At 37.3% G+C, this 26,561-nt stretch overlaps 1 protein-coding gene across 1 annotated transcript in view; it reads left to right on the plus strand.

Moving 5' to 3' along the window:
- BCAP29 (B cell receptor associated protein 29) overlaps nucleotides 1–26,561 on the plus strand; it is a 43,050-nt gene that overhangs the window by 10,651 nt on the left and 5,838 nt on the right. Inside the window, exons 5-6 of the mRNA XM_084791856.1 lie at nucleotides 682–817; nucleotides 7,962–8,070. Of these exons, the coding sequence (XP_084647982.1) occupies nucleotides 682–817; nucleotides 7,962–8,070 (245 nt within the window). The remainder of the gene's footprint in view (nucleotides 1–681; nucleotides 818–7,961; nucleotides 8,071–26,561) is intronic.

A 26,561-nucleotide genomic window follows, 5' to 3' on the forward strand; every position in this document is an offset into this window, starting at 1 on the left:
AAATAAGATAGAATTTTTTTTTAAGTCTTCATTGTGGAAGTTGTAGCGTGTCAGTGTGCCCCACAGTATACCCTTTTGTCCACACATTTTTATTTGCAGATGCTCACTGCAATGTGTCATTGGTCTGTTCTGAGGCCTCTTGTTCGGCTACACTATACTAGATCCCCACAGGGACTCCTTTCAGGTATGCTGTTGTTGTCCGGTGTCATGGAGGCCCTGCAGCTTTGGATGTGCAGGACTGGCCCTTTCATGTGCTCCAGCAGATCATAGATGGGGTAGATGCTGGGGTGGGCCAACTCAAAGCTCTGGATCTCGGCCTGGGAGGTAGCTGAGGTGGCCAGCATGCCTGCTCTGCACCCACACCACCGGCGCTCTTGAGCACTGCTGGGCTAACTCACCCAGTGCAGCAGCTGGCAATGGGCAGAGTCAGCTCTCCTGCTCACAGATGTCTCTTTTAATGTTTGTTGTCTAGCAGAAGATGCAAAAGAGTGAGGCACAGCTTGTTTTAACTGACAGACTTGCATAGCAAAAAGGAACTATTCCCTTTAAACATCCCCTCCACCACCATGTCTCTAGACCTAACAGGAGTTATTTGACAATGGCTATTTGTATTAAAGTCAGAGTTCTCAATGATTAATCTAGTTATGCATTATTCTCAATGTCATTTGTTTTCTTCCTCAGAGTGTTGAGACGTCTGGTTACACTTATTACTCAGCTGGCAAAAGAAATAACAAACAAAGGAGTACTTAAAACTCAAGCAGAAAATACCAATAAGGCTGCCAAGAAATTTATGGAAGAGAATGAAAAACTAAAATGGGTATTTAATTTTCTTTATAAAAATTATGTAAATGTTCTTATGTACACAAGGAGTGATGTACCATATATTAATGTCAAAATAGCATTTTCATAGTTTATCAGGAAAAAGTGGCACAAACCATAATATTATTCTATAGACTGATTCTTTAGTTTGGTTTTTTGTTTTTTGTTTTGTTTTTGTTTTTGTTTTGTTTTTTGCTTTTTTAAGAAACCCCCTGTAGATGAGACTGGCCTTGAACTCAGAGATCTGCCTGCCTCTGCCTCTTAAGTGCTGGGTTAAAATGTGTGCTATCACTGCCAAGCTGATTACTATTTTTTATTTTTACTTTTTATTGCTTGCTTCTACACTTTCCCTCAATACAAATTAATACCAGTGGTCCTGTTTCTGTTATTCAGGAAGGAAAGGTGGGAGCATGCATATTTTAATATTTTTATGATTAATTTTTTCTTTAACACTTTCATACATGTAGATAGTACATTCTATTTACTCTCACCCCTGCCCCCTCTTATCCTCTCCGTCTCCTATGCAAGTCTCCTTAAACATTCATATCTTTTTATTTTGTTTTGTGATGCACTGAGTTTAACTAAGGCCTGCTGTGACCATGGATTTGGAACTATACATTGTAGCTTAGTGGGTTCTCCACTGAGGATAATGACTCCCCCTCTTCCAGACTAGCTCAGCAGGGAGGGGCAGGGCCCTGTGGTCATCTATGACTGTTGATACAGGCCAGTCTTTTGCAGGTCCAATGCAAATCATCACAGCTTCTGGGAGTTCAAGATTACAAAGGCTATGTCATATCCAGAATATGACGTTTTATAGCCATTCTTGGATTCCAAATTTGAAGTCCTCTATTACCATTAATTTTGCTCTATAACCTAAATTAAATCTTTATAATTCTCTGTGTTTATTTCTGTTTCAGTTAAAGTATGATTTGTTTAATGGGAAATAGCGAGAGATTATTGAGACTACATTGATGATTTCACATAATTTTTATAGTCTTTTTACAAGTTGTATGCTACTTATATCTTCTGATATCCAGGGAATATGTCTGTCATATACTGAGGTTTGCCATATTGGAAAAAGAAAGAAAGAAAGAAAGAAAGAAAGAAAGAAAGAAAGAAAGAAAGAAAGAAGATATACAAAATTATTTTGAATTTTAAAATCTGATGATCTTATAGATTTAGTGTTTCAGTTCATATTAATCCTATGAGTTTTGCTGAATCTGATTCTTAGGAAAAAGAATCACTGGAACTATTACTAAATGAAATACATTTTTTGAGGAAAGTACTTTTATAATCATGCATTAAGATTATTGCTCTCTCACAAACTAAAGGACTATAGTCTTCACATTATGCCAAATTAGTGTCATGTTGAGCAGGAAAGGCTGAAAGTCCTGAGCTCTGTCTTAAAGCCATGCCTGCGAGCACCACTTTCCATCAATCCTAAGCCAGGCAGCTATCATGTGGCCACTAGATAGGAGATGGGGAAATAGAAGGATCCAGAGGATCTTAGAAACCTACAAGAAGAACATTATAATGGATGGATCAGGGCCCAGTGGGCTCTGTTCAAACTATTGCACTAACCAAGGACAATACAAGTAGTAAACATCAAACCCCTACTCTGATCTAGCCAATGAACAGGACATTCTCCTCAGTTATGTGGAGAGCAGGGACTGAGTCTGACATGAACTCTGGTGCCCCATATTTGTCCACCTCCCCTTGGTGGGGAGGCCTGGTGGCACTCAAAGAAAGAATAAGCAGGCGCTGAAGATGAGACTTGATAGCCTATGACCACATGGTGGGGGAGGAGACCCTCTCGGTCATAGACCTAGGGAAGAGGAATAGGGTGAAAGCGGGAGGGAGGGAGGATTGGGAGGATACAAGTGATGGATAACAATTTAGTTGTAATCTGAATAAATTAATTAAATAAAAATTAAAAAGAAAAATAGTTCTGCAACCTCATAAATTAGGCAAAACTCATTATTGCATATACACAATTTCTATGATACTTTTTCTGATACTTGCTTTACTTATTTATTTTACTTTTACAAAAAAAGGTAGGGAAAGACCTCTTTTCATAGAAACAGAATTTTAAAAAAATGCCTCTTTATGAACAGGTTGTTATTATCTTTTATGGAAACAACATGTTAAAAACAATTTACATTTTACTTTGTTTTATTCTTTTTAAAAAATATTATTGTATATACATGATATGTGGAGAGTGTATGCATGTCACAATATATGTGTAGAGATCAGACGACAGCTTTTAGGAATTGGTTCTCCCTTTTCATCTTCACATGAGTTCTAGGGGTCAAACTCAGTTCACCACGCTCACATAGCAGATGCTTTTACCCACCAAGCCATCTCACCAACCTTTATTCTGTTTTGAAAAAGCATTTGTCCATTGATGTCTTCTGTGCCTCCTCTTATAGTAATGCTCTTCTCTGGAAATTAAGATGTGGGTATGGTCTGTTTCGTTTTGTTGTTGTTGTTGTTGTTGTTGTTGTTGTTTAAACGGGGGAGATGTTCGTTTCAGCAGCCCAGTCAATTTCATTTTCTACTTGAATGTTGTTTGCTTAATTTTCTACCTTTTGATCTCATTTCACATGGTAAATCAAAACCTTGTATACGATAATTGAATTCAAAAGCCTCAGCTTTGTATTTACAAAATGGCTTTTATCTACCTCTGTTGCTTTGAAATTGTGCCTGTCATCTTAGAGTAAATAATTATAGCTACTGCTGTGGTACACACACCCTCTTTTAGTTGTTTTCCTCTTAATCTTGAGCTATAAGCAACAATATTTTTACAAAGTTTTTGACAAAATAACTTTTTACATATGCATCATAATGGAGTTAAATTATTCCTGTCCTTCAAAACATCACTTCTTCAAGAGAACTCTGAAACTCTTCTTTCGGAATTATTCTCAAAGCTAGTCACTAACGGTAGGAACCGTATTGCCTGCTTGCTGATTCCTGGGCCTCCCACAGTTTCATGTCCCCCACCCCTTTGGTTCCATGCGGTTCTGGTTCCCTGCTTGCTGTACAGTTCTGACCCAGGCAGTGGTCCTAGATCGTGAGAAGAGGCACTAGGCGTCTAGATTATCAGATATGCCTGTCAGATTTACACAGAGCATCAACTAATAGACTCAGGGTATAACTAGTAGACTGCTAAGGTAATCAATAAAAGCCACAGGTGGGAATGTAAGAAATGCTTTTATTTCATGCAGGCTTTGCAGTATTAGTGAAAAAATGATAAAATTGTTAAAATACTTCTTTATTTCATATAGGAAGAATATCATTTAGTAGAAAACACATAATCCTGAGATTCAGAAACTGAATTGGGTGCTAATTTCAGCACTACTGTAATTAGTAGTGTGCCCTAGGGCAAATCACCTCATAGGTTTTGAATTTCAAGGTTCTGTGGCTATAAATAATAGTTAACACTATGCCAAATGCTACTTCAAGTGCTTCACAGTAAGACATTAACTCTTTTAATTCTTGAACAATCCCATGAGGTTTGTATTGTCTGTATTTTATACCTGAGAAAATAGAAAGTATTTAAAAAAAAAAAAAAAAGGTCAGGAAGTTTGAGGCCATGCCGCCTGACTTTAGCTCTTACATTTACAACCGTGTGTTTTGTTGCCTTAGCCCCTGTACTATCCTATGAAAATAATGCCTATTTGGTGCCCATGGCTGATTTCTCTTCTAATAATTATGAAAGAGCAGTTAACTTTTTTGTTTGTTTTTCAAGGCATATTCTCTTTAAGTAGCCTAAGCTACTTAAATTTAAAATATTCAACCTGGAGAGATGGTGCTCTGGTTAAGACCACCTACTGCTTTTTCATGGGACCCTGGGTTCAATTTCCAGCATGCACATAGTAGCTCACAAACATCTGTAACCCTAGTTTCAAGGGATCTGATACCCTCTTCTGACCTCTATGGGTACCAGCTCAAAGACATACATGCAGATAAAACACTCATACACATAAAAATAAATACACCTTAAAAAGAGAAATAAAGAAAGGATGAATCAGAATCCTCCTGTCTTAGGTACCCACTCATATGCTGATAATTCAGATGTGTGCCTCCATGCCTTGCTATCAGGTTATTTTAACTAAAGTGTTTTAAAATGGCCGCATGATGCTTAACTTTTCCCTGACTTTTTCTCATCTGCTTCCTGGGGTGGATGAGAATGGGTGGATAGTGAAGACTTGTAGCTGGGAGTTATTGAGTTACAGACTCCAGGCCTCTTGATCTTTCTCCAACATGAAATTAAGGATAATAAACTGGAGCAGTTTTACAGGTGCAATAATGAAAGCTTGTTTACAAGACTGCCACAAAGCCAGCTTTTCCAAGTTGGTGGCATAAATAATTCAAGCAGTCACTGTAAACATTCCTGCAGCTCAGTGGTTCCTTTCCAATTTTGGTAATCACCCGCACTGCAGTAATCCTCTAAAGTGAGCTTTATGTTTTTAAATCTTTTCTGACTTTACAAATGTGGCCCTTTTTTTTTTTCAAGCTAGAATTGTTTTGAATTTGAAGCCAGTAACAAATTAAAAGAGGCTTGGAGAAATTCTCATATTTCTTTGTTAGAAACAACTGTTTTGATTCTAAAGGGTCTGATGCTCTTCCTATTTCAAATATTTCAAAGTATGCTTCGCTCCTCTAAGCTCTTACAAGCTGTTTAAGTTGGTGTGTGCGCTGGAGCTTCAGTCCCTCCTCTGAGCTGCCAACTTCTGTTCTACCCCAACATGGTGAGCCATGTTTGTCCTTGGTCCAGCTTTTATGCCCCTGCTTCTCCTGTTCATTAGATGAAAGCGTCCAAACAAAGATTATAGGCCATGTTTCTTGTACATTTTCTCTTTTAGCATCTTTCATGCTAAAATGCTTGCATCGACTCATTGCTCACTAGATGTTGTGAGTTTTGTCCGTTAAATGTACCCACTAATAATAGAAAATGACTCACTCTGTGTAGACATTTTTAAATCACCATGCTTTCCTAACCATGGAAGCCATCAGAATTAAGCTGCTGCCACTATGTTTAGCCCACTGGCCGGTGCCTGTGAGTACATAAATTTATTATTTGTTTTGTTGTGTGTGTGTTGAGGAGAGGGGTATTAGTCCATGTACATGTGTGTGCACATGTGCATAGAGACCAGAGATCAACCTCAGGTTCATTCTTCAGGAATGGGTCACTTTGTTTTTTGAGGCAAGATTCCTAATTGGCCTGGAGCTCCTGGAGAGGCTACACTAGTTGTCCAAGATGCCTCCGATTGCTCCTGTATCTCTCTACCTGGTGGAGGCCGGCTTCACCTGTCGGGTTCTTTATTCTGGGTTTGGTGATCCAATTCAGTGTGATAACTACATTACTAACTGAGCTGTCCCCACAGCTCTCATATATTTTAAATATAATATATCTTTCTTTATTGCTTAAATCATTTTAATCTGTTTCTAATTTCTAGTAACAGTGGTGATTTCTATCAAGGTATGCAAGTTAGGAAATTTTTATTCTATAATGCTTTCTGTCAGCTTGGTTTTGGTTTTTTTGTTTGTTTGGTTTGTTTTTTTTTTGTTTTGTTTTGTTTTGCTTTGTTTTGTTTTGTTTGAGACAGGGTTTCTCTGTGTAACAGTCCTGGCTGTCCTGCACTCACTTTGTAGACCAGGCTGACCTCAAACTCACAGAGATATGCCTGCCTCTGCCTCCTGAGTGCTGGGATTATAGGTGTGTGCCACCACACCGGGCTGTTAGTTTTTTTTGTTTTTTTTTAAGATTATTTTTTATTAGATATACATTGCTCTGCCTGCCTGTATACCTGCAGGCCAGAAGAGGGCACCATATCACATTATAGATGATTGTGAGTCACCCTGTGGTTGCTGGGAATTGAACTCAGGATATCTGGATGAACAACCAGTGCTCTTAACCTCTGAGCCATCTCTCCAGCCCTGTCAGTTATTTTACTGTTCAGGTCTTTATTGTTCTTAGCTAAAGAGACAAGCTACAAACACTGTTATATCCAGATTAGTTTTTTGAAATATAAAGAACATTTTAAGTGATTGACTACATTAAAAATTAATTTGATAATGCTTAGTGAAAACCAGAACTTTCCTACCCTAGAAGATCACTCAGTCATTTTCCATTTATCCATCTTCATCTGGCAACATTAAACTCTTACATATTTCTCTGTGTAAAAATCACTTTGAATTGATAACATGGTACAATTATATATGACCTTTTGTACAACTAATAAAACCAGAACTGATGTTTTTACATTAAATGTAAGACTGAGAAAGGCAGTCACATTGAATTTGAAAGCATAATTTTAATTATAGCCCCGTCAGAAATTCTTATTTTCAACCCAGAGACATCATCCATAATAATAGCAAATTCTTTTACTTTTTTATTATTTATTTATTTATTTGGTTTTTGGTTTTTCTAGACAGGGTTTCTCTGTGTAGCCCTGGCTGGCCTGAAACTCTATAGACTTTGCTGGGTTCAAACTCACAGAGATCCACCTGCTTCTGCCTAGCGTGTGCTAGGATTAAAGGCATATGCCAGCACCTCTAAGCTGTAATAAATCATTTTAAAGAATATTTTTAGCCAGGCATGGTGGCACATGCCTTTAATCCCATCATTTGGGAGACAGAGGCAGGTGGATTGCTGTGAGTTTGAGGCCAGCCTCAACTACAAAGAGAGTTCCAGGACAGGCAAGGCTACATAGAGAAACCCTGTCTCAATAATAATAATAATAATAATAATAATAATAATAATAATAATAATAATAATAATTTAAAGGTTTTTGTGTGTCTTTGTGTCTCTGTGTGATTATATGCATGTAAGTATTGTTCCTCACAGAGGTCAGAAGCATTAGATTCCCTTGGAGTTATATTTATAGGGAGTTGTGAACTTCCCAGCATGGATGCTGGGAATCAAACTTAAGTCCTCTGCAAAAGCATATGCCCCCATAACAGTTGAGCTATCTCTCTAGCTCCACAAAGTTTTGTGTGTTTTCTACCTACCAAGTTTCTATTAGTAAAAATACTTTATAAAAATTAAATATGTAAAAAGACAAATAATTTTAATTTATTCAAAAATATCGAACTGCTGTAATCTAAGATTATTTATTCCTATAACTTTTTTATGATAGGCGCTAAAAAACCATGGCAATGACGAAGAACACACTTTGGAAACTGAAAATAAAAAACTGGTAGAAGACCAGCAAAAACTGAAAACTGAATTAAAGAAGGCTTCAGATGGTAATTTTGTGTGCCTGTGGGAAAGGGAAGGGTTCTCAGATATGCGGTGCTGTCATATACACCTTGTTGTTTTACTTTAAACAAAACTAAATGACTTCTGGCCAAGCACTGAGAATGACTTATTTATAAATTTCTGTTTAAATATCAGATTAAAACATTGTACCAAGAGAAACATGTTCTGTTATGCAGAAAAACATCTAGGTGTTTCAGTTTTGTGTTGTAAATACAAATGTCCTTGCCTCAGCAAAGAGGCATGGACTTGAAAACGTTATTGTAAACATATTTTTTAAAAATGAGTCCCACTTTTTTCCTGTCATCGTGTATTACTTCTTTTAGAGAAGTAACCACAAAGAGACAGCCTTGGTAGAATAATACATGACTTATCTTAAGCCTTAATATTTCCAACACACTAAGTTTAAATTTTTAAATTTTTTTTGAGAAAGATAGTATTAGTCTGGGATACTAGTTGAGAAATTGAGGCTTCATTTCTAAGTATATTACATTGTAGGTTCAAAGTGGGGCATCCTTAATCTAAGTCCATGAAGGCAACTGTTCCTGCACCAAAGAAGTTCTGATTGTTCTTTGTATTAGTGTCAGTGCTACATCAGATGGTAAAGGAGATCTCAGTGTTAGTGTCAGTGCTACATCAGATGGTAAAGGAGATCTCAGTGTTAGTGTCAGTGCTACATCATATAGTAAAGGAGATCTCAGTGTTAGTGTCAGTGCTACATCATATAGTACTCCAGATCCACTGTCATTCTAACAAACTCTGAGTGTGTGTAGCCTGACCCCTGACACTGTATCTGCGTGTTGGGGCAGATAATGTTTGACGCTGGCAAGACACAAGGAAACTATCAGGTATTCATGCTTCAGATTGTTGGCTAAGGTGATAATGAACGCATAGGTCTTCTCCAGTTTCAAATCTCTTCTATTACTTGAGGTTGAAGGTAAATAGGATTTGATTCAGTGACTAAATCAAAGACTTAACAATCATTATGAATTTAGATTTCCTTTAAGTTGTTCTCAGCATACTAGAAGTTCTCTGAAATATTACTTGCTATTGTTAAAAATCTATTAACATTCTTTGGATAGGATTTACTTCATGAACATATGTTTGAGTTTTAAATTGAAATTCCAAAGATAAAAGCTAATTCAATAAACAAAAACCCAGATGAGGAAGTATTTCATATGATACAAAATTCTTTAGTCACCTTCCTCTTTCTTTTATATTTATTTATTTTCTATGTGTGTGGGTGTTTTGCCTGAATGTATGTCTGTATACCACTTGTGTGCCTGGTGCCCTGAGAGTCTAGAAGAAGGCATCAGATGTCCTGGACATGCAATTACAGACAGTCATGAGCTGCCATGTGGGTGCTGTGAACTGAACTCTGGAAGAGCAGCCAGTGCTCGGAACCACTGAGACACCTCATCCACCCATACAATTTTTTATTTAAATCTGAGCAGTATAATAAAAGCAGCAGACAAAGAAAGCTTAGAATTAATGAACTAAAGATTCAAAGTACCCTTCTAAACAAGGTTGTTTGGTATAGGCACAAACTAAAAAGCCTTGTTATAACTTAGTACTACTATATTTACTTAATTCCAAAAGATTTACAGTTAAGAAATTTTAACATTTATATAAAAATTAATTTAGTAGTCCCTATCCTCACAATGGTGATTTTGTTCTTTTTTTTAAACACATAAAATGTTGCTGTTTATCCTTTTAGAGAATGTAAGAAATTATTTCAAAAGTACATTTAATTAGTAAAAATATGTTACAAAATCTTTTTCTATCTGACAAGAATCTCTTATGTTGTGAGTAGGTAATATAACATTTAAAGAAAAGAAAGCTGGGAATGTTGCTCAGTCCATGCTGTGCTTGCCTAGCATGTACAAGCCATGTAATCATTCCCTAACAGTTCATAAACCAGGCATGATGGTTCATCAATGTAATTCCAGAGCTCAGACATTGATGTGAAAGGGATCATACATACAGACTGGGGTTCAGACTAGACATTGATGTGAAAAGGATCATACATACATACAGATTGGGGTACAGACCAGACTTGGCAGCATAAAACTGTCTCAAAAATAAATAAATAAGAAAGAAAGATTTCAGTCAGTAAAGTGATTGTCAAACAGGAAGCTGGGCATAGTGGCATATACACCTTTAATCCCAACACTTCAGAGGCAGAGGCAGGCAGATCTCTGTGAGTTTGAGGCCAGCCTGATCTACATAATGAGTTCCAGGACAGACAGGGTACATAGTGGGATTCTGTCTTGAAAACAAACAAACAGAAAAAAAGATGAGACCTGAGTTCACACCCCAGCAGCCATGTTAAACCCAACATGGTGACATCAATTATAGTTGGAGCTCTGGGGAAGCAAAGACAGAAGGATCTCCTGCTTGCTGGCCAGCTAGCCTTGTACAACCAGTGAGCAGCCAGATTCAGTGCACCCGGTTGTTGCCTCTGGCTTCCATGCACACCCTACTCATACACATACAGACAAATAAGTAAGCAAATAAATACATGTAAAACATGATAAGAAGATCTAGCAAGATGGCTCAGCAGTCAAAGTATTTGCTGCCACCACTAACTACCGGAGATGAATCCTCAAGACCCACATGGTAAAAGGAGAAAAACCCTCAGGTTGTCCTTTGACCTCCACATCTGTGCTTACATGTCCCCCCCCTTTTTTTCTCCCCCACCTCTCTCTCTCCTCTCACATGCACACACACACATAGCCACATTGAAAAATGGGGCTAGAGCGAGGCATAAGTGCAGAGGACATGCTCTATCAGTTCAGGAACCTCAAGAGGAATGTTCAGAATTCAAAATACAATTTAAAAATATTTGCAATTCTGAGATACTTTGAACTTTAGCATCTTAATCCTGACATAAAACCAAACTCAATATTAATACAGTATTTAATGGAAAACTTGTGTGTTTGGAGAAAATGAACTCTTTAATAATATAGGCATTGTGTTTATAATCTGATAACAAGACATGGCAGTCCTGTGTTTGAAATGTAGACTGTCTGACTACTTTCAAAGGGACTCTGTGTTGAAGTCAAAGCAGACTTTACCTGTTTGAATGTGTCCTGGTTGGTTCCTGCAAGATGTGTAATATTTTATGAACACATTTCATTAACGTAGAGTCCTTTTTTAGGTAACATTCTTAATGACCTTGAAAAACTCAAAAGTTCTGTATGCAGAGATATTTCTTTGACTTTTTATAACTTACCCTGGATAAATTCATACAGACAAGACTAAAAAACCATATCAGTTGATACAGTAAGTTTTACATGACTTTAACAATACAGTGTTTGACACACAGATTCATTAAATTCTCATTTATTTCTAGAAATTAAAAGTATTAAGATGATACTGCTTAAGAGCTTTTCAGACTTAGATTTGAAAGTCAAGTAAAAGCAATGTCATTTTTATTTTCTACAATTTTTCCCATAAGAATTTTCCTTTGTGAGTGTGTGGTCCACTTTAAGGATTTTCTCCAAATTTTGTTAGTAAAAATAAAGTATTAAATGTGAAGGTTTATTTAAGCTAATCTTAGCACCAAATTGGAAAAGTAGTAGAATTCTTTAGGAAGTTATTTAGAATACTCTGCCAGGAGCTGGAGAAATAACACAGTAGCTAAGAGTGCTTACTTCTGGACTGGAAAGGTGGCTTAGTGCTTAAGAGCTCTTGTTGCTCTTCCGGAGGACCAGAGTTTGACCCAGCACCAACATGGTGGCTCACGATTGTGTGTAATTCCAGTTCCAAGGTATCTGATGCCCTTTTCTAACCCCCACATGCTTCTGCATGAGCATAGCATATGTACATACACTCAGGCACACACACAATTTTTTGTTTGTTTTGGGGGGGTTGTTAGTGTTGTTGTTTTGAGACAGAGTTTCTCTGTGTAGCCTTGGTTGTCCTGGACTCACTTTATAGAACAGGCTGGCCTTGAACCCACAGTGATCTGCCTGCCTCTGCCTCCCCAGTGCTAGGATTAACAAAAACAAATATTTTTAAAAAGAACACTCTACTAAACATTCTACCAGTTTTTAATCCCTGGCTCAGATTTTGACCAGTTAGTAAGCTATTTCTGTGTTTCAGTACAATAATATCATCTCAGAAATGAGAAGAGAGCGTACATATCCCAGAGCACCTAATTTATACTCAACTACCTAGTCAGGTACAAGGATCTAGTCTGTCACTTAGGTAATCCATTTAACAATAAGTCTGATATCACAGTGTGTTGAGTAATTGGGGAGAGCATTGTCATGAAAAATCAAATCCTAAGTGGTAAGGCATTCATAAAGCTCATAAGCATTCATAATAGAAATAAACCTGTGTTGTAGAAAACCTGCTATTCTAAAGATTGACTTAAAGACACTTCCAGGATAATTAGTATTACTTGTGCCTACAACTGAATCATCTTCGGTGTTTCTCCTTATAGCTAGAGGAAACATGCACCACCATAATATGAATACATCTAGGCAATTGTAAAACAAGATGGGACTTAACTAGAAATTACAATACCTGTTCTTCATCCCATTTAAGAACAGGATTATCTCCAGTGCTTAATCCCAGCACTGGAGAGGCAGAGGCAGGTGGATTTCTGTGAGTTCAAGACCAGCCTGGTCTACAAGGCAAGTTCCAGACAGAGAAACCCTGTCTCAAAAAGCAAAGCAAAAGAACAGGATTACATTTGTAACATAACATTATTTAAAAGGAAATTCTTAGGGCTACCAGCCTTAGAGCAAAGGTTATCAGTGTATGTCTCCCTAAAAAGGAATCTAGGAGAAAGAGTTAAGGCCTGTAAACCCAGCATTACAGAGATGGAGACAGCAGCATCAGAAGTTTTAAGTTATACTTGGCTGCAGTAGACAGTTGACATTCAGTCTGGCCTTGTGGAGATTGCCTCAGAAACAAACAAGGATAAGGCACGTTCTTTGGTCCATTCTTCCTTACCTTTTTCCTTGATCCAATTTAATCATCAAATTTTAAAGAAAATTTCAAAACATCATTTGTAAATCATTTAACATGGATAATTAACATACTTTGGGCCAGGAAACAGTACATTTTTGTATACTATTTAAAATACTGCTAATTTAACTATCATCCTGGGTAAATAAATGTGTCTCTATTACCTTGCCATACCTTGAAAAAACCTAAAATTTCCTTTTATAGAAATTGTATGACCTTGAAATGTATTTTTTAAATTGCCTTTTTCACAGTAATAACTATACTAATGTAGGAACTAAGACTAAAACTGATAAGTGCTTTTCAATAGAAATTGAAAACCAAAACCAAATGCAGAGTCACAGGACACTTCTACTGTGTACAGCCAAACTTCTATATTTCTGCCTGAGTCTTAAGAATGTAAGCTTTTTATATAAAGTTAAATATGGAATTTGTAGTCCCTGTAATAAACCATGTATCTTTCCAAAATTAAATTCTCAAAGTCTAATCTATAGATACTTTAAGCTGTAAATTTATTGTGGGCCATGAGTTGTGAATTTAATGATCCTTTCTTTTCTTTCTTCTTATGGTAGGTTTTTTGAGACAGGATCTCATGTAACTAAGACTGGCCTGTAATTCCTGATCCTCCTGCCTCAGCCCTCACAAGTCCTGGGATTTGCAGCTAGAGGTGCTATGCCTTGCAAACTTAGTTACCTAACTGCCCTGCTTGATAGTAGTTTTTAAAAAGTGACTAAAACCTATGACCAATCCTTTTAGTTAAGCAAGTAATGTACTTATTAATTCATCTCTGTTTATCTCCACATATGGTTGATGTTATTGTAAAACTATACAATGAATCTTGCTTTCTATAAAATTACTTTCTTAGACCCAGGTGGTGGTATGGTAGCACATGCCCTTTAATTCCAGCACTAGGCAGGCAGAGGCAGGCAGATCTCTGTGAGTTTGAGGCCAACTTGGTCTAAAAAAAAAAAGATTACTTTCATAGGACAAATATTTAATTATGATATTTCTGTTTGTTTCCTTATTACAACCTCGTTCATTTATATTTCCCTTTTCTGTGAACTCTTTACCTGTTCCCAAAGTCTATAACTATTTTAAGTGTCTTCAGATGACTAGGAGAAGTAACTATGGAGAAGATAGTAACTTAGAAAGATATGTTATATATAATTGACATTAATAGCAAATAAAATTATCTATACCTAGGAAAAGCACTTATAATCATTACAGATGGCATTAAGCAATAAAAAACAAACTATTTAATGAAAATTATATAGTAAGATGGGTGTAGCAAATATATGTACATAAAGCAGTAGTTTCATTTCCTCCTCTGAATGATACAGGAGGTAGTATCAAAACAGAAAAGCATGGGTAAAAAGAGCTAACTGCACACTGAATAAGGAAATAGTCTAAAGTATTAAGGGTAGTCAATGAACACAATTTTCTTAATGTGTTCATAAACTTAAAATGGCAGAAAAATGGATGTAATGGCATTACTCTTGAGTAGAGAAAAGCTATGACTGATAGGTTAGTTGATGTATCATCCTAGGAAGCAGTGAATTATGGAGATGAAATGTTGGGTTCACCAAGAAACAAAGAATGACTTACTATCTTAGGGATCTTTTCTTGTATTTCCTACTTATTTATACACATTTACTAAAGATCTTCATGGTAAATGTTGGGATTTTTGGTGTGTGTGTGTGTGTTTGTTTTTTTGTTTTGTTTTGGTTTGTTTTGGTTTGGTTTGGTTTTTTGAGACAAGGTTTCTCTGTGTAGCCTTGGCTGTCCTGGACTCACTTTGTAGACCAGGCTGGCCTCGAACTCACAGAGATCCGCCTGCCTCTGCCTCCCAAGTGCTGGGATTAAAGGCATGTGCCACCACTGCCCAGCTGCAAGTGTTTTTATAATGAATATATCACCTTGTAGAAGACTTATTTTTACTACAAAGGGAGTTACAGGAAAACAGGGCAACTCTTCTAAAAACAGTCACGAAAAAATGCACCAAATGGTTAATACTTAATAATTACCTTTGTAGAGATGCAATGAATGACTGATTTTAGTTATTTTCTATAGTAATATATTTCTATACAATGAAAAGTTGAAAGTTTGTGAGTATTTTATATATTTTTTCAAAGACCCTAGTAAGACAGCCACTTTTGGCTTGAAATATCTGATCAATTGACTTTGGTCTTAACTTAACATGGAAAGTAGATTTTTCCTATTAGAGAAGTTGTTTAACGTGGGGATCTGTGAGGAAGTGGAGGGTAATTTTGGTTAAGTTGGTAAATCTTTTCAGGAGACAGTTTTCTCTCCTATAAAACTAGGTAACAGATTAAACTGTAATGTGTGTTTTTGTAGTTCTAAATAATGTAATTGAGCAAGCATGACTATGGGAATGATTTTCATTGTTGTCCTCTTGACCTTTAAATTGTGGTTTGTTTGTTGTTGTCTTTGATGAGAGAAAACTTCACAGTGACTTCCCTTTCTCCAAAACTTAAATTCATCAGGTGGTTAATTAAATAATACTCTTCACTTCAGAAAGATGTTTCAAGCAATCATTAGGGCAGGACCTAGCATGTTTGATCCATCTCTTAACTCTCAAATCTTAAATGTTGAACTCTCTTGGGTGGAGCTTTGGGAGGAAGAAGAGGACATGAGCCAGTAAACATAATGACTTCTCATTACTGTATGGCTGCTTATGTGGAGCATCTGCTGAACCCATTGGTATGGAAGGATAAAAGTTCATGACAGGAGAATTGAGTTGGAAAAATAATCAGCATGTTTTTTAATTATTCTATTAGACAAAAATGAGGCCAATTCTATTCAGTTCTTAGGAGTGTTTGCTTTACAAATACAACCTAAAACATGAATCTGAACATATTACCTAGCTGGTCTACATATTCCTAGAACTATAGAGAAGACTATTTAGCTAGTGGGCCAGTTTTTTTTCCTTTTTCTCTAACTTTTTAATTTACCTGTTCTGCATATATGTAAATTTAAATGTTAATTAGTAGTGAAACTTGTAATAAAATCATCAGCCTTCTAAGGTTCTTTTCACCAGAAGCAAGTTCATTCTGTTTGTTGGTCACTTTCTTGTGATACTTGCTTCATATTCTTAAACAACTCGGTGGTTATGTTTTCACCTTTCAGTGTGGAATATCATCTTTTGGCTTTCTTATGAAAAACTAGACAAGGACTTATGTCTTTTATTTCAAGCAACACTTTTCCTAACTTCTACTGTTCATGATAAAAAGTATAATTTGTATTATATTGCGTTATCATAACTACCACTATTCATCATCATGGGGTTCTCTTAACCTCTTTCTTAGATCCTATTTTTTCTGTTTTTATTTTCTCTCCTCTTGGTGGAGTATAGCATTTAATAGCTCTCTGCAGAAAATATAGATAAGGGTTTTTTGGTTTGGTTTGGTTTGGTTTTTTGTTGTTGTTGTTGTTGTTTTTTGCTTTTGTTTTTGAGACACAGTTTCTCTTTTTAGCCATGGCTGTCCTGGAATAAGCTCTGTAGACCAAGCTGGCCTTGAACTCACAGAGATCTACCTGCTTCTGCCTCCCAAGTATTCGGATTTAAGGAATTCACCACCACTGTATGGCTAAGGGATAAATAATGAATGAATCAAGTAATGAATGAAACATTGCTTTAGCCTCGCCTTTGCTTATAAACTGTTTAATCTTAGAATTTTGAAAGTGTTGTTCCTCTAGTTGTGATAGCAATTGTTTCTGTTGATTATAGCTAGATTTCTTCATTCCCTGAACCTTTTGTATATAGCTTGTTTTGTTGTTGTTATTGACCATTTTTGTTTTGTGAGAACTTTAGCTGTTTTGTTTTTTTCTGTTGTGCTGGCAATCAACTAGGTACTTGCTCTTACCCCTGAGCCACATCCTCAATCCTTGTTTTGGTTTTGCCTTCAGGAGCCTTTGAAATCTTTTCATTGTCTCCAAACATAGAGAATTATATCTTGAGCAACCTATAGGAGTCAGAATCAACATGGTTTGGGGCTTTGGGGTGAGGAGGGGGCAGGGGCAAGGGTTAGGATGACTCTGGAGTTTTAGTTTAATTGACCAAGATTGCTTTTACCAAAACGATTGGAGGATTAGTGAATTCCATTATTTTACTAAGTTTTGGAGAAAAAATAATGTATTTGGTTATAAATATGCTGAGTTTAAAGGGCAATCTAGATATTGTAGTGAAAGTTCCCAAAAGATTTGAAAAAGTGTTTGAGGCTCAGGAGCAAGGCCATCATGCATCCTTAGAGCTAATGGCTAAATTGAGCAATTGATAAGAATGCCAAGACAGCACTGAGTGAGAAGGAAGTCTAAATGTAGAGCTCTGGCATATACATTGGAGATTATAGTGAGAAGACAAAAGAGAGCTTTAACCCAGCTACTATTCCACTTCTGGTTATTTAATGCTTGAGATCCCTGAATTGAAAGAGAGAACTATGTTCAGCGTATAGATAATATTAAGTGTTACTATGGCTCTAGCACAGCAGCTCCCAGCCTGTGGCTCACAGCCATTAGAGAGCACGTATTTCCTCTGCTCTTATTCTAAATGTTGGGTTCCAGTTATAATAGGATTTTTTTTGACCACCAGCTCCCGAATAATGACACAGAGACCTTTTATTATTTTATGAAAGCTTGTCCTTACCGTAGGCTTGTTTGCAACCAGTTCTTATAGCTTAAATTAACCCATATATATTAATCTATGTTCTGCCACGTGGTTCGTTACCTTTCGTTAGTACAGGTACCTGTTTCTTCCTCATGTCTGTCTGGCACTTTTCCCACCTCACATTCCTTCCCAGAGCTCCTGTCTCTCCTGGAAATCCTGCCTGTCCTCTCCTGCCTATGCTATAAGCCATTCAGCTCTTTATTAAACCAACCAGAAGGAGAGGGAAGTGTGTGTTTACAAAATATGACATAGTTGCTGACTGATTAGAATAATAAAACTAAAGTCAGACAGTACTGAGCTATCTGGAGAAACAGAATTAACACTTTGCATATACAAAGACAACCTTCACACAGTGTTACAAAAGGTCATCCCAACAGTCTTAGGAACTGAGACACTGCTAGTAGCAAAATTAAAGTTATGAAATAGCAACAAAAATAATTTTATGGTTGAGGGTCACCACAACATATGAGGAACTGTATTGAGGGGTTGCAGAGCACCTTGAGAAACACTGCTTTAGAAGATTCTTAAAGACAGAATGCAATATATATAATTATAAAAATAAAATGTACTTGAGATCTTATTCTTTTTTTGTTTTGGGTTTTTTGTTTGTTTGTTTGTTTGTTTGTTTGTTTGTTTTGAGACAGGGTTTCTTTGTGTAGCCTTGACTGTCAGAGACTTGCTTTGTAGACCAGGCTGGCCTCGAACTCACAGCAATCCGCCTGCCTCTGCCTCCCAATTGCTGGGATTGAAGGTGTGTGCCGCCGCCACCACCACCCAGCTAAAGAAGACATTTTGAAATGGCTGAAAGTAAGAGCAATAGTGAAAAAACATAAAGGTCAGTAGGAGTTGGAATAGGTTAGGGTATATGAAGAAACAGAAACCTGTGAAGTAAACATCGCTGCTCAGTCACCTCACTCTCTCTCCTTGTACTGCTTTCACAATGTATTTTCTTCAGAACAAGATTGACAAGGTTTTCCTTTCATTTTTCCCTTTCCATCTTGTTTCATACTCTCTATTGACAAGAGATTATTGTCAAGGGTAACATTTATTTAAAAATTCATACTTAAATATTATTGTGTCTCCTCTCCCCCCCCCCCCCTCTCTCTCTCTCTCTCTCTCTCTCTCTCGCTGGGTGCAGTAGCGCATGCCTGTAATCCCAGCACTCAGGGAGGCAGAGGCAGATAGATCTCTGTGAGTTTGAGGCCAGTCATGGCCGCCAAGGCTACACAGTGAAACCCTGTCTCAAAAAAATTTTTTTTCTTGGAAAACATTGACCCAATTGCTATATACAGTTGGATCAGTAGCATCTTCTTATGCTTCTTAGAGTACCCCTATAGCTGTCTTAACCAGTACTCAACAGTTTCTGTCTAGAAACAGTTCTTGAGACCTGGAATACTGGAAATGGCGACCTTTTGGAGAACTGTATACTTTAAAAAATTCGGCAACATGTCCTATTTGAGCTTCGTATTTGAACTTTTACTTATTAACATACAAGGTATTTCCCTGAGTTCTGTGAAGGATATCAAGATGAATACACTGAAAAAACTAGACAAAATAAAAAACGAAGGGGTTTTAAACCAAAATGTCAGGGCATGTGTTTTGTGGTGGTTTGAGTGGAAATGGCCCCCATAGGTTCATTTGTCTGAATACTTGGTCCCCAGTTGGTGGAACTGCTTGGGAAGGAATAGGAGACGCTTATTGGAAGAGGTGTGTCACTAGAGGAGGGCTTTAAGATTTGAAAAGATTCACTCTGTCCCCAGTGTGCTTTCTTTGCTTCCTTTGTGGGTTGAAATGTGAGCACTCAGCTGTTCCTACCACTGTGCCTTTGCTTTGCTGTCGTGGACTCAGACACTATGCCCACTTAAATACTTTCTTTTGTAAGTTACCTTGGTCATGGTGTTTTATCACACAATAGAAAAGACAGAGGCGAAGCACGATAGAGAGTAGGATTGATTCTTATTGACACCGTTGGGGGGAAGTTTTAAAAGTAAAAGGAACATTTTACTTGAGTTATCAGGATGGGAAAGACTTGAGAAGCAGAAGAAATAGACCATGGTTAGCTACCCCTGGCTGCAAGAGTGTTCATGATGCAAGTGAAAGGCCTTGTGACCAACTTATGGTTTATGTCTAAGTAGGAATGACGAGGCTGACAAGAAAAGTATAGTTATTCTTTGCTTAGTAATTACACCAACATTATTATTCTTGTTTGTTTGTTTAGAGACTGGGTTTCTCTGTATAGCCCTGGCTATCTTGGAACTCACTCAGTAGACCAGGCTGGCCTCTAACTCAGAGATCACCTGCCTCTGCCTTCTGAATGATGGGATTAAAGGCATGCATAGCCACCACCTGCTCCCAAATTACTTTTATTATTTGGTAATTTAAGGTTATTTACTGATGATTCTTTATTTTATTTAAACATTTAAAAGCCTGGCCTATCAACTCACTTGCCCAGAGTACCAACAATTGTATAAGTGTGGATAAATCCATATCAGCTCCAAAATTTCAGGGTACTTTACCTATGGCCCTCATTGACTTCCTCCTCCTCCCCCTCCCCCAGAATGTAAAGACACTGAAATGCATGCAAAGAAACACATTTTATTCTTTGTCTCCTTTAGTCTTTACATGAAAGAATAAAATTATTTTTGGTTTTGTTTATTAATCTTTGCTCTGTAGTATAATATTTTGTGTAGCTTTGTCTCTAATTTCAAAGACATCTGGCTCATCTTGCCAAGGAAGCAGTCTGCTAAAGTATGTCCAGTTTAATCTCTGCCATTAGTTGGGCCTCTCACATTGCCACTAAGAGCAGGTTTGTTTTGTTGCTGTTGCTGCTGCTGGTGGTGGTGTTTTTGCTTGCTTAGCCATGCTTATGCTTCTGCACTATGTAAAACTCTCTGGTGGCTCCCTTGTCGCCTGTGTAGCAGCTCAGGATGTGCAATGTTGTATGCAGTGAACGGACTACCAGCACATCTCCAGTCTTAGCAACTTTAAATTTTACACTCCTCCTCTGTTATCATAGCTGGTGGTTACAACAGTGGCCTCTCAGTAGTTTTTACCTTTGCTTGGTTAGCAGGTCTACCTGCCTAGAACCCTGTTCCTTTACTTTCTAAGCACAAACATATATTACCTGATGCTCATCCTTCTGACCCAAAGTTTCCACCTTAGGAAGGTTCCCCTCAAGCCTCTCCCTGTAAGCACAATAGAGTGCCTTCCTTCCATAGCTTCCACTCCTGCCCAGTTACTACTGAGTGGACTCCAGAGAAGTTACAAGTCTTGTTCATTAATGATAAGTTCTTAGTTACTTAGTACTTTCAGCCTAGTGACGTCTAGCCACTCCTATACACATAATGCAGTAGCTTAGGGCACTTGCTGCCGAGCCTGATGACGTGAGTTCAGTCCCCTGACCTCCACATCTGAGTGGTCACACACAGGTGCCCTCCTCCTCACTATACACACAAAGTAAATAAATGTTAAATATAGTTATTCTCTGTGAGCTATAGAACAGTTGGGGAGATCAGAGGAAAACTTAGAAAAGTGAATTCTTTCCTTCCACTCAGTTGTCAAGCTTGACAACAATCATATTTACCCGGTGAGCCATCTTGCTGGCCCTTACTACATTATTTCAGTAGTATATGCTATACATGTGATCTATCACCATTGATGCTCATCTGGATCACCTGGCTGAGAAAGTGTCTGTCAAGTCTCTGTGCTCCTGGCCTCTCACCATACTCTTCAGAAGGAAATACTGTTTACAGACCACATTTAAATTTGAGGAATTATAACTATCCTGTCACCTTGAAAGCATAGAATCTGCATATAATTTATAATTATTCTGTATGTTTATCTGTTCTCATTTATTTGCTTATATCAGTGTGAAGTCATGAGTAATTTTGCTATACTTGGAGTTATACTTTAGTACTACTGTTTTGTTGATCAAGTTGTCTATTTGGGGCCATTTGATACTCTTTTGATCAATATTTCTGTTTGCCTTATAACCTTATATCTTATAACCAGCTATTCTGAATGTCTCTGGTTTTTTGATTGAAGATATATTTGTGCTTATCTTTTGGAGACCAAGATTCCTATCAGATGACTATAAAGTAACACATCATATTATCTACCTGACATGTATCATCTGTACAAATGATGCATGAACGTTTGTGGAAGATATGAACAGCTAAGCACTGCCAGGAAATGGAATCAAGTATTTTTGGAGGCACTGGCAAACATATATAGTTTGACTGTTATACAATAATTATAAGATCTGAGCCAAAGGAAAACATATTTTATGTTTTCTACAAAACAATATTTCTTCCACAAAACAATGTTGAGATACTTATACTCATCACTCATCTGTCTGTAAGCACTTACCCCATGGTAGGCAGTGTGCTGCTGCCCAGTGGGTAGTTCCCAGTCTAGTGAGAACATGGTCACCCTCCAAGAGGAAGTGCCTGTGGGAGGTAGGCTTGCTATGCATTAGGAGGAGGACAATTTCTTGATATTTTAAGGATGACATTCATTAGCCAAATAAAATTGGAAATATTAAGTAAGGAAGGGTGGTAACAGGGAAAGGGCTAGGATGCTTGAATAAAACACACAGCTTATAACGTAATGTGGAATTTCGGAGGTACAACAAGGAGTTCATTACAACTGGAGCATAAAATTAGGTTGAAGCAGCAAAGAGAGGTGAGCAACATCCTGGGTGCCACCAAAAAAAGCCAAATATCTTTGTATTTATAGTAACATTTTGAGGCTCTATTGGGGGTTTTAAAGCATGAGTGTGACCTTTTGTTATCACTGGAGACAGTGAATTAAAGCTGCCAAGCAAGTAGATGAGGAATCCATCCCAGTAATGTAAGAGATAAGGAGAGGAGACACAGCCAGCCATGAACTAGAACGTAGAGCTTGGACAGGTGAAAAGGAAGTGAACTGGGCAAACCTTAGCAACAGATGGCCGTGAGGTGGAGAGGGCTGGTGATCACTGCAACAATAAAACATAGACCTCCCCTATACATGCCTGACAAATAAAGCACAATCAAAAATAACTGCATTAAATCCAGCAATTGGTCATTGACAAAATAGTATATGTGAATGTCAAATACTGAATAGCTCCACCACGTCATATGCTCACATTCTCAAAAACAGAACTAAAGAAACTAGAACAAAATCTATAGTTTTTCCCCAATTAAATATGTTTTCTTCTGGTTCAGGTCTTGTAATTATTGTACAAGAGCCCAACCTTAACTGTTTCCCAGTGCCTCCAGAAATATTTTCTTCTATTTCCTGGCAGTGCTTAGCTGGTAGGAAGCATAGTGATACGATACATTTACCCAGCATGTTAGTCTTACCTGCCCCTCCCAGTGTGCAAATAGCTCTGTAAATGTAACTTCAACACTTGGAAAGACCCCACATGGGTTGGCCTACTTATATGTTGACTTGCACAAACATTGACTTATTAATGTCTCTGTAACATTGTAGTTATTTTTTGTGCTATTGGGAAATGTACTTTAAAGAGTTCTAGTGAGTAGATGTAATCTAGCTTCTGGCTGAACGTGACCATTGAGAATAGCTCAGCATTTCTTTAAAGCTCCATGTGATAACCCACTTTGTCGATGAAGAAAAGTGGAACAGGAGACTGGGTAGATAGCTCAGCAGTTAAGAGCACTGGATTTCAACTCCCAGAACCCTCATGGCAGATCCAACACCCTGACACAAACAGCTATTCAGGAAAAACACCAGTGCACATGAAATAGAAAGGAAGAAAGAAAAACAAAGAAAGAAAGAAAGAAAGAAAGAAAGAAAGAAAGAAAGAAAGGAAAAGAAAAAAGTGAAACAGCAACTTAGAAATATTGCCTCCTAGGTCATTTTATATATATATATATATATATATATATACTGTTTCCAAAATGATACAGCTTAAAAGAAGCAAATTCACATGTCAGATGAAACAGTTATATAATCCTTTTGTTGCAGATACATTCTAGAATGTAGAAAGCATCCAAAACACAGTGTTGTCTTTTGTATAAAACAAGAGGAAACTATCCAAGAGGTCTCAAGACAGTAACAGCCTTCCCTAATTAGACTGAATTTGATATGAAAGTAATTATCAAGACTATTGATGTCCACTGAGATGCAAAGTAAGAAGCATGTTCATACCTTGGCTTGATCAGTAGCAATGAAAACGTTGCCTATTGTTTTAAAGCCATATCAGGAATAAGCAGAAGAAACTGCTCGTTAGGCTGTATAAGTGGTTCCCAAGTATCTTACAATGAACTCCGTGGGGCGCAGCATCAGAACAGCCATTCTAACTGTATGGAAGATGTATACACTTTGAGTCTGATTAATTTTATTGTCTGATATTTTTATTTCCAAGGTTTTTTGTAATAAAGTTAATTAAAAATTTAATTAGTAAGGAACTAATGAGTTAGTTTTTAAATGTATTAAATGTTCTAAGTAACTTATTTAAATCATTAACTGTAAATCATTTTTTACATTAAAACTAGCCCTGACTAATACAACCTTCTGACTAAACAGTCCATTTTGGCTGGTATAAGCAATATAAATATTTACTTCTGACAGATCTGGAGGTTGGGAAGTCTGAAATGAAGGTGCCAGGAGATTCTGTGTCAGTGGAGGGCCCTTTGCCTGGCTTTTGGATGGTGCTTTCTCACTGTCCACACAGCATGGAGGGGAAAGCAGCCTTCTGGGATCTCTTTAGTTAGGGCACAGACTCATATTTGAGGGCTCTGTCTTCATGACTTATTTCCAGCCTCCTAATACTATCATTTTGGTGATTAAGTTTCAATATGTCAATTGTAGGAAGTAGAAAAATTCAGACCATAGTATCAACTTGGTTTTGGTGTTGGTAGTGATTTTGTTTTGGCTTTTAAGTACCATTGTACCCTAGTCAGGTACTATTAGTCTGTGGAATCCGTTTTGATTTTTGTATACCAGAAATAGAGGCTCCTAAACATTTTCAGTAAGATCTGAAGATAACACTTAGAACCATGCTTCATATTCGCAAGTAAACTAAGACATAACTCTCTATATTGTGGCTATGATCCCAATGAAATCTAACCACCTCTACTACTACTACTACTACTACTACTACTACTACTACTAATAATAATAATAATAATAATAATAATAATAATAGTAATAATAATAATAATCTGTCTTTCATACAGTTACCAAGTAATATATTAAATTTGTAAAAAAAAATCAACCTTTAATTTTAAATTTAGAATTATGGATCCAATAAAAGGAAATTATATATAAGGTTGTGCCCAGCTTTTTTATTGTTTTTGGGTTTTGGTTTCTTTCGAGACAGCATTCCTCTGTTAACTCTGCCTGTCCTGGACTCACTTTGTAGACCAGGCTGGCCTTGAACTCACAGAAATCTGCCTGCCTCTGCCTCCTGAGTGCTGGGATTACAGGCATACGGCACCACACCCAGCTTGTGCCCAGCTTTTAACATGAGTGCTGGAGGTCATTTAGGACAAGCACTTTACCATTCTATGATTTCTAGAAATAGACCTTCTTATGACTGTTTTATAGTGCCAACATACCATCCTATGCTACAGAAGTTTACGGTGGCTTGGAACATGTGCCAGAAAATAAAGAAATGCCTCTGAGAGAGGGTGGGGGGAGGTAGGAGCATAGTCACTGGAGGTAGAAGCCAACCTTATGTTCTCACTGAACAAATCTGGGGAATTTTTGAGCCTCAGTGAACAAGTTATTGAAGTTATGATTCATAACAGTTGCAAAATTGCAGTTATGAAGTAGCATCTAACTTTATGTTTGGGGGTCACCACAATATGAAGAGCTGTAACTGTGTTAAAGGGTCACGGGGTTAGGAAGGTTGAGAACCACTGAAATAGATGCATGGGAAAGAAAAATGCTACAGTTCTAGCTGAACAGTCTAGATAAAATGATACAGTTAGAAAAACTACAAGTTTGCAACTACCACAATGATTGGTTTAGGCAAAAATTACCAGTGGATTCTAAATAGAGAGAGGCAGGTATGCATTTTGACAGGGAGCAGATGTTTTCATAATCTAATTTGCCTCCCCACACATTGCTGCTCTAGTTACAGAAGCAAACAATAACAAAAATGAAACAGAGTACAAGGTAGAAGTTGATTGCGAGTGGTCGTTGTGTGAATGTACTGGGAAGTGTTCCACATCATCTGTGTCATACTCACTGTATGTGGAATGCGGGACCTGTGGAATGGGTTTCATAAGAAAACACCAGACAACCCAAGTGAAAATCACTCTATTTTAAAGTGCTCTGTATTCTAGTGTCACAATAGAGAAGGTTGGAATAAGATAAAAGAACTAGTCTAGATTAAAGACAGCTAAAGAAACACAGAAACAAAATGCAAATGTGATCTCCTGTATCTTATAGTAGAAGTGACATGTAAAAGGACATAGCTATGACTGTTGTCACTATTGAAGTATGGGCAACTACATTAAATATATTATGTTAATGTTAATTTTTTAAGTTAGTAATTATACTGTGGTTGTGTTAGACAATACCGTATTGTTAGAAAATACACAATGAAGAAATAAAGAGAAAAGAGTGTTGGGGGGGGGGGGCTAGAAAGATGGCTCAGCAGTTAAGAGCACTGCCTGCCCTTCTAGAGAATCTGGGTTCGATTCCCAGCACCCACATGGCAGCTCACAACTATCTGTAAATCCAGTTGTAGGGATCTGACACCCTCATATAAACATATGAGCAGACAAAACACCAGTGCATGTGATATAGATAAATAAATAAAAATTAATTTTTAAAATAAAGAAAAGGGTCATGTTTTCAAAACTC

Source organism: Acomys minous (genome assembly GCF_964271855.1).
Source record: "Acomys minous genome assembly, chromosome: 8".
NCBI lineage: Eukaryota > Metazoa > Chordata > Mammalia > Rodentia > Muridae > Acomys > Acomys minous.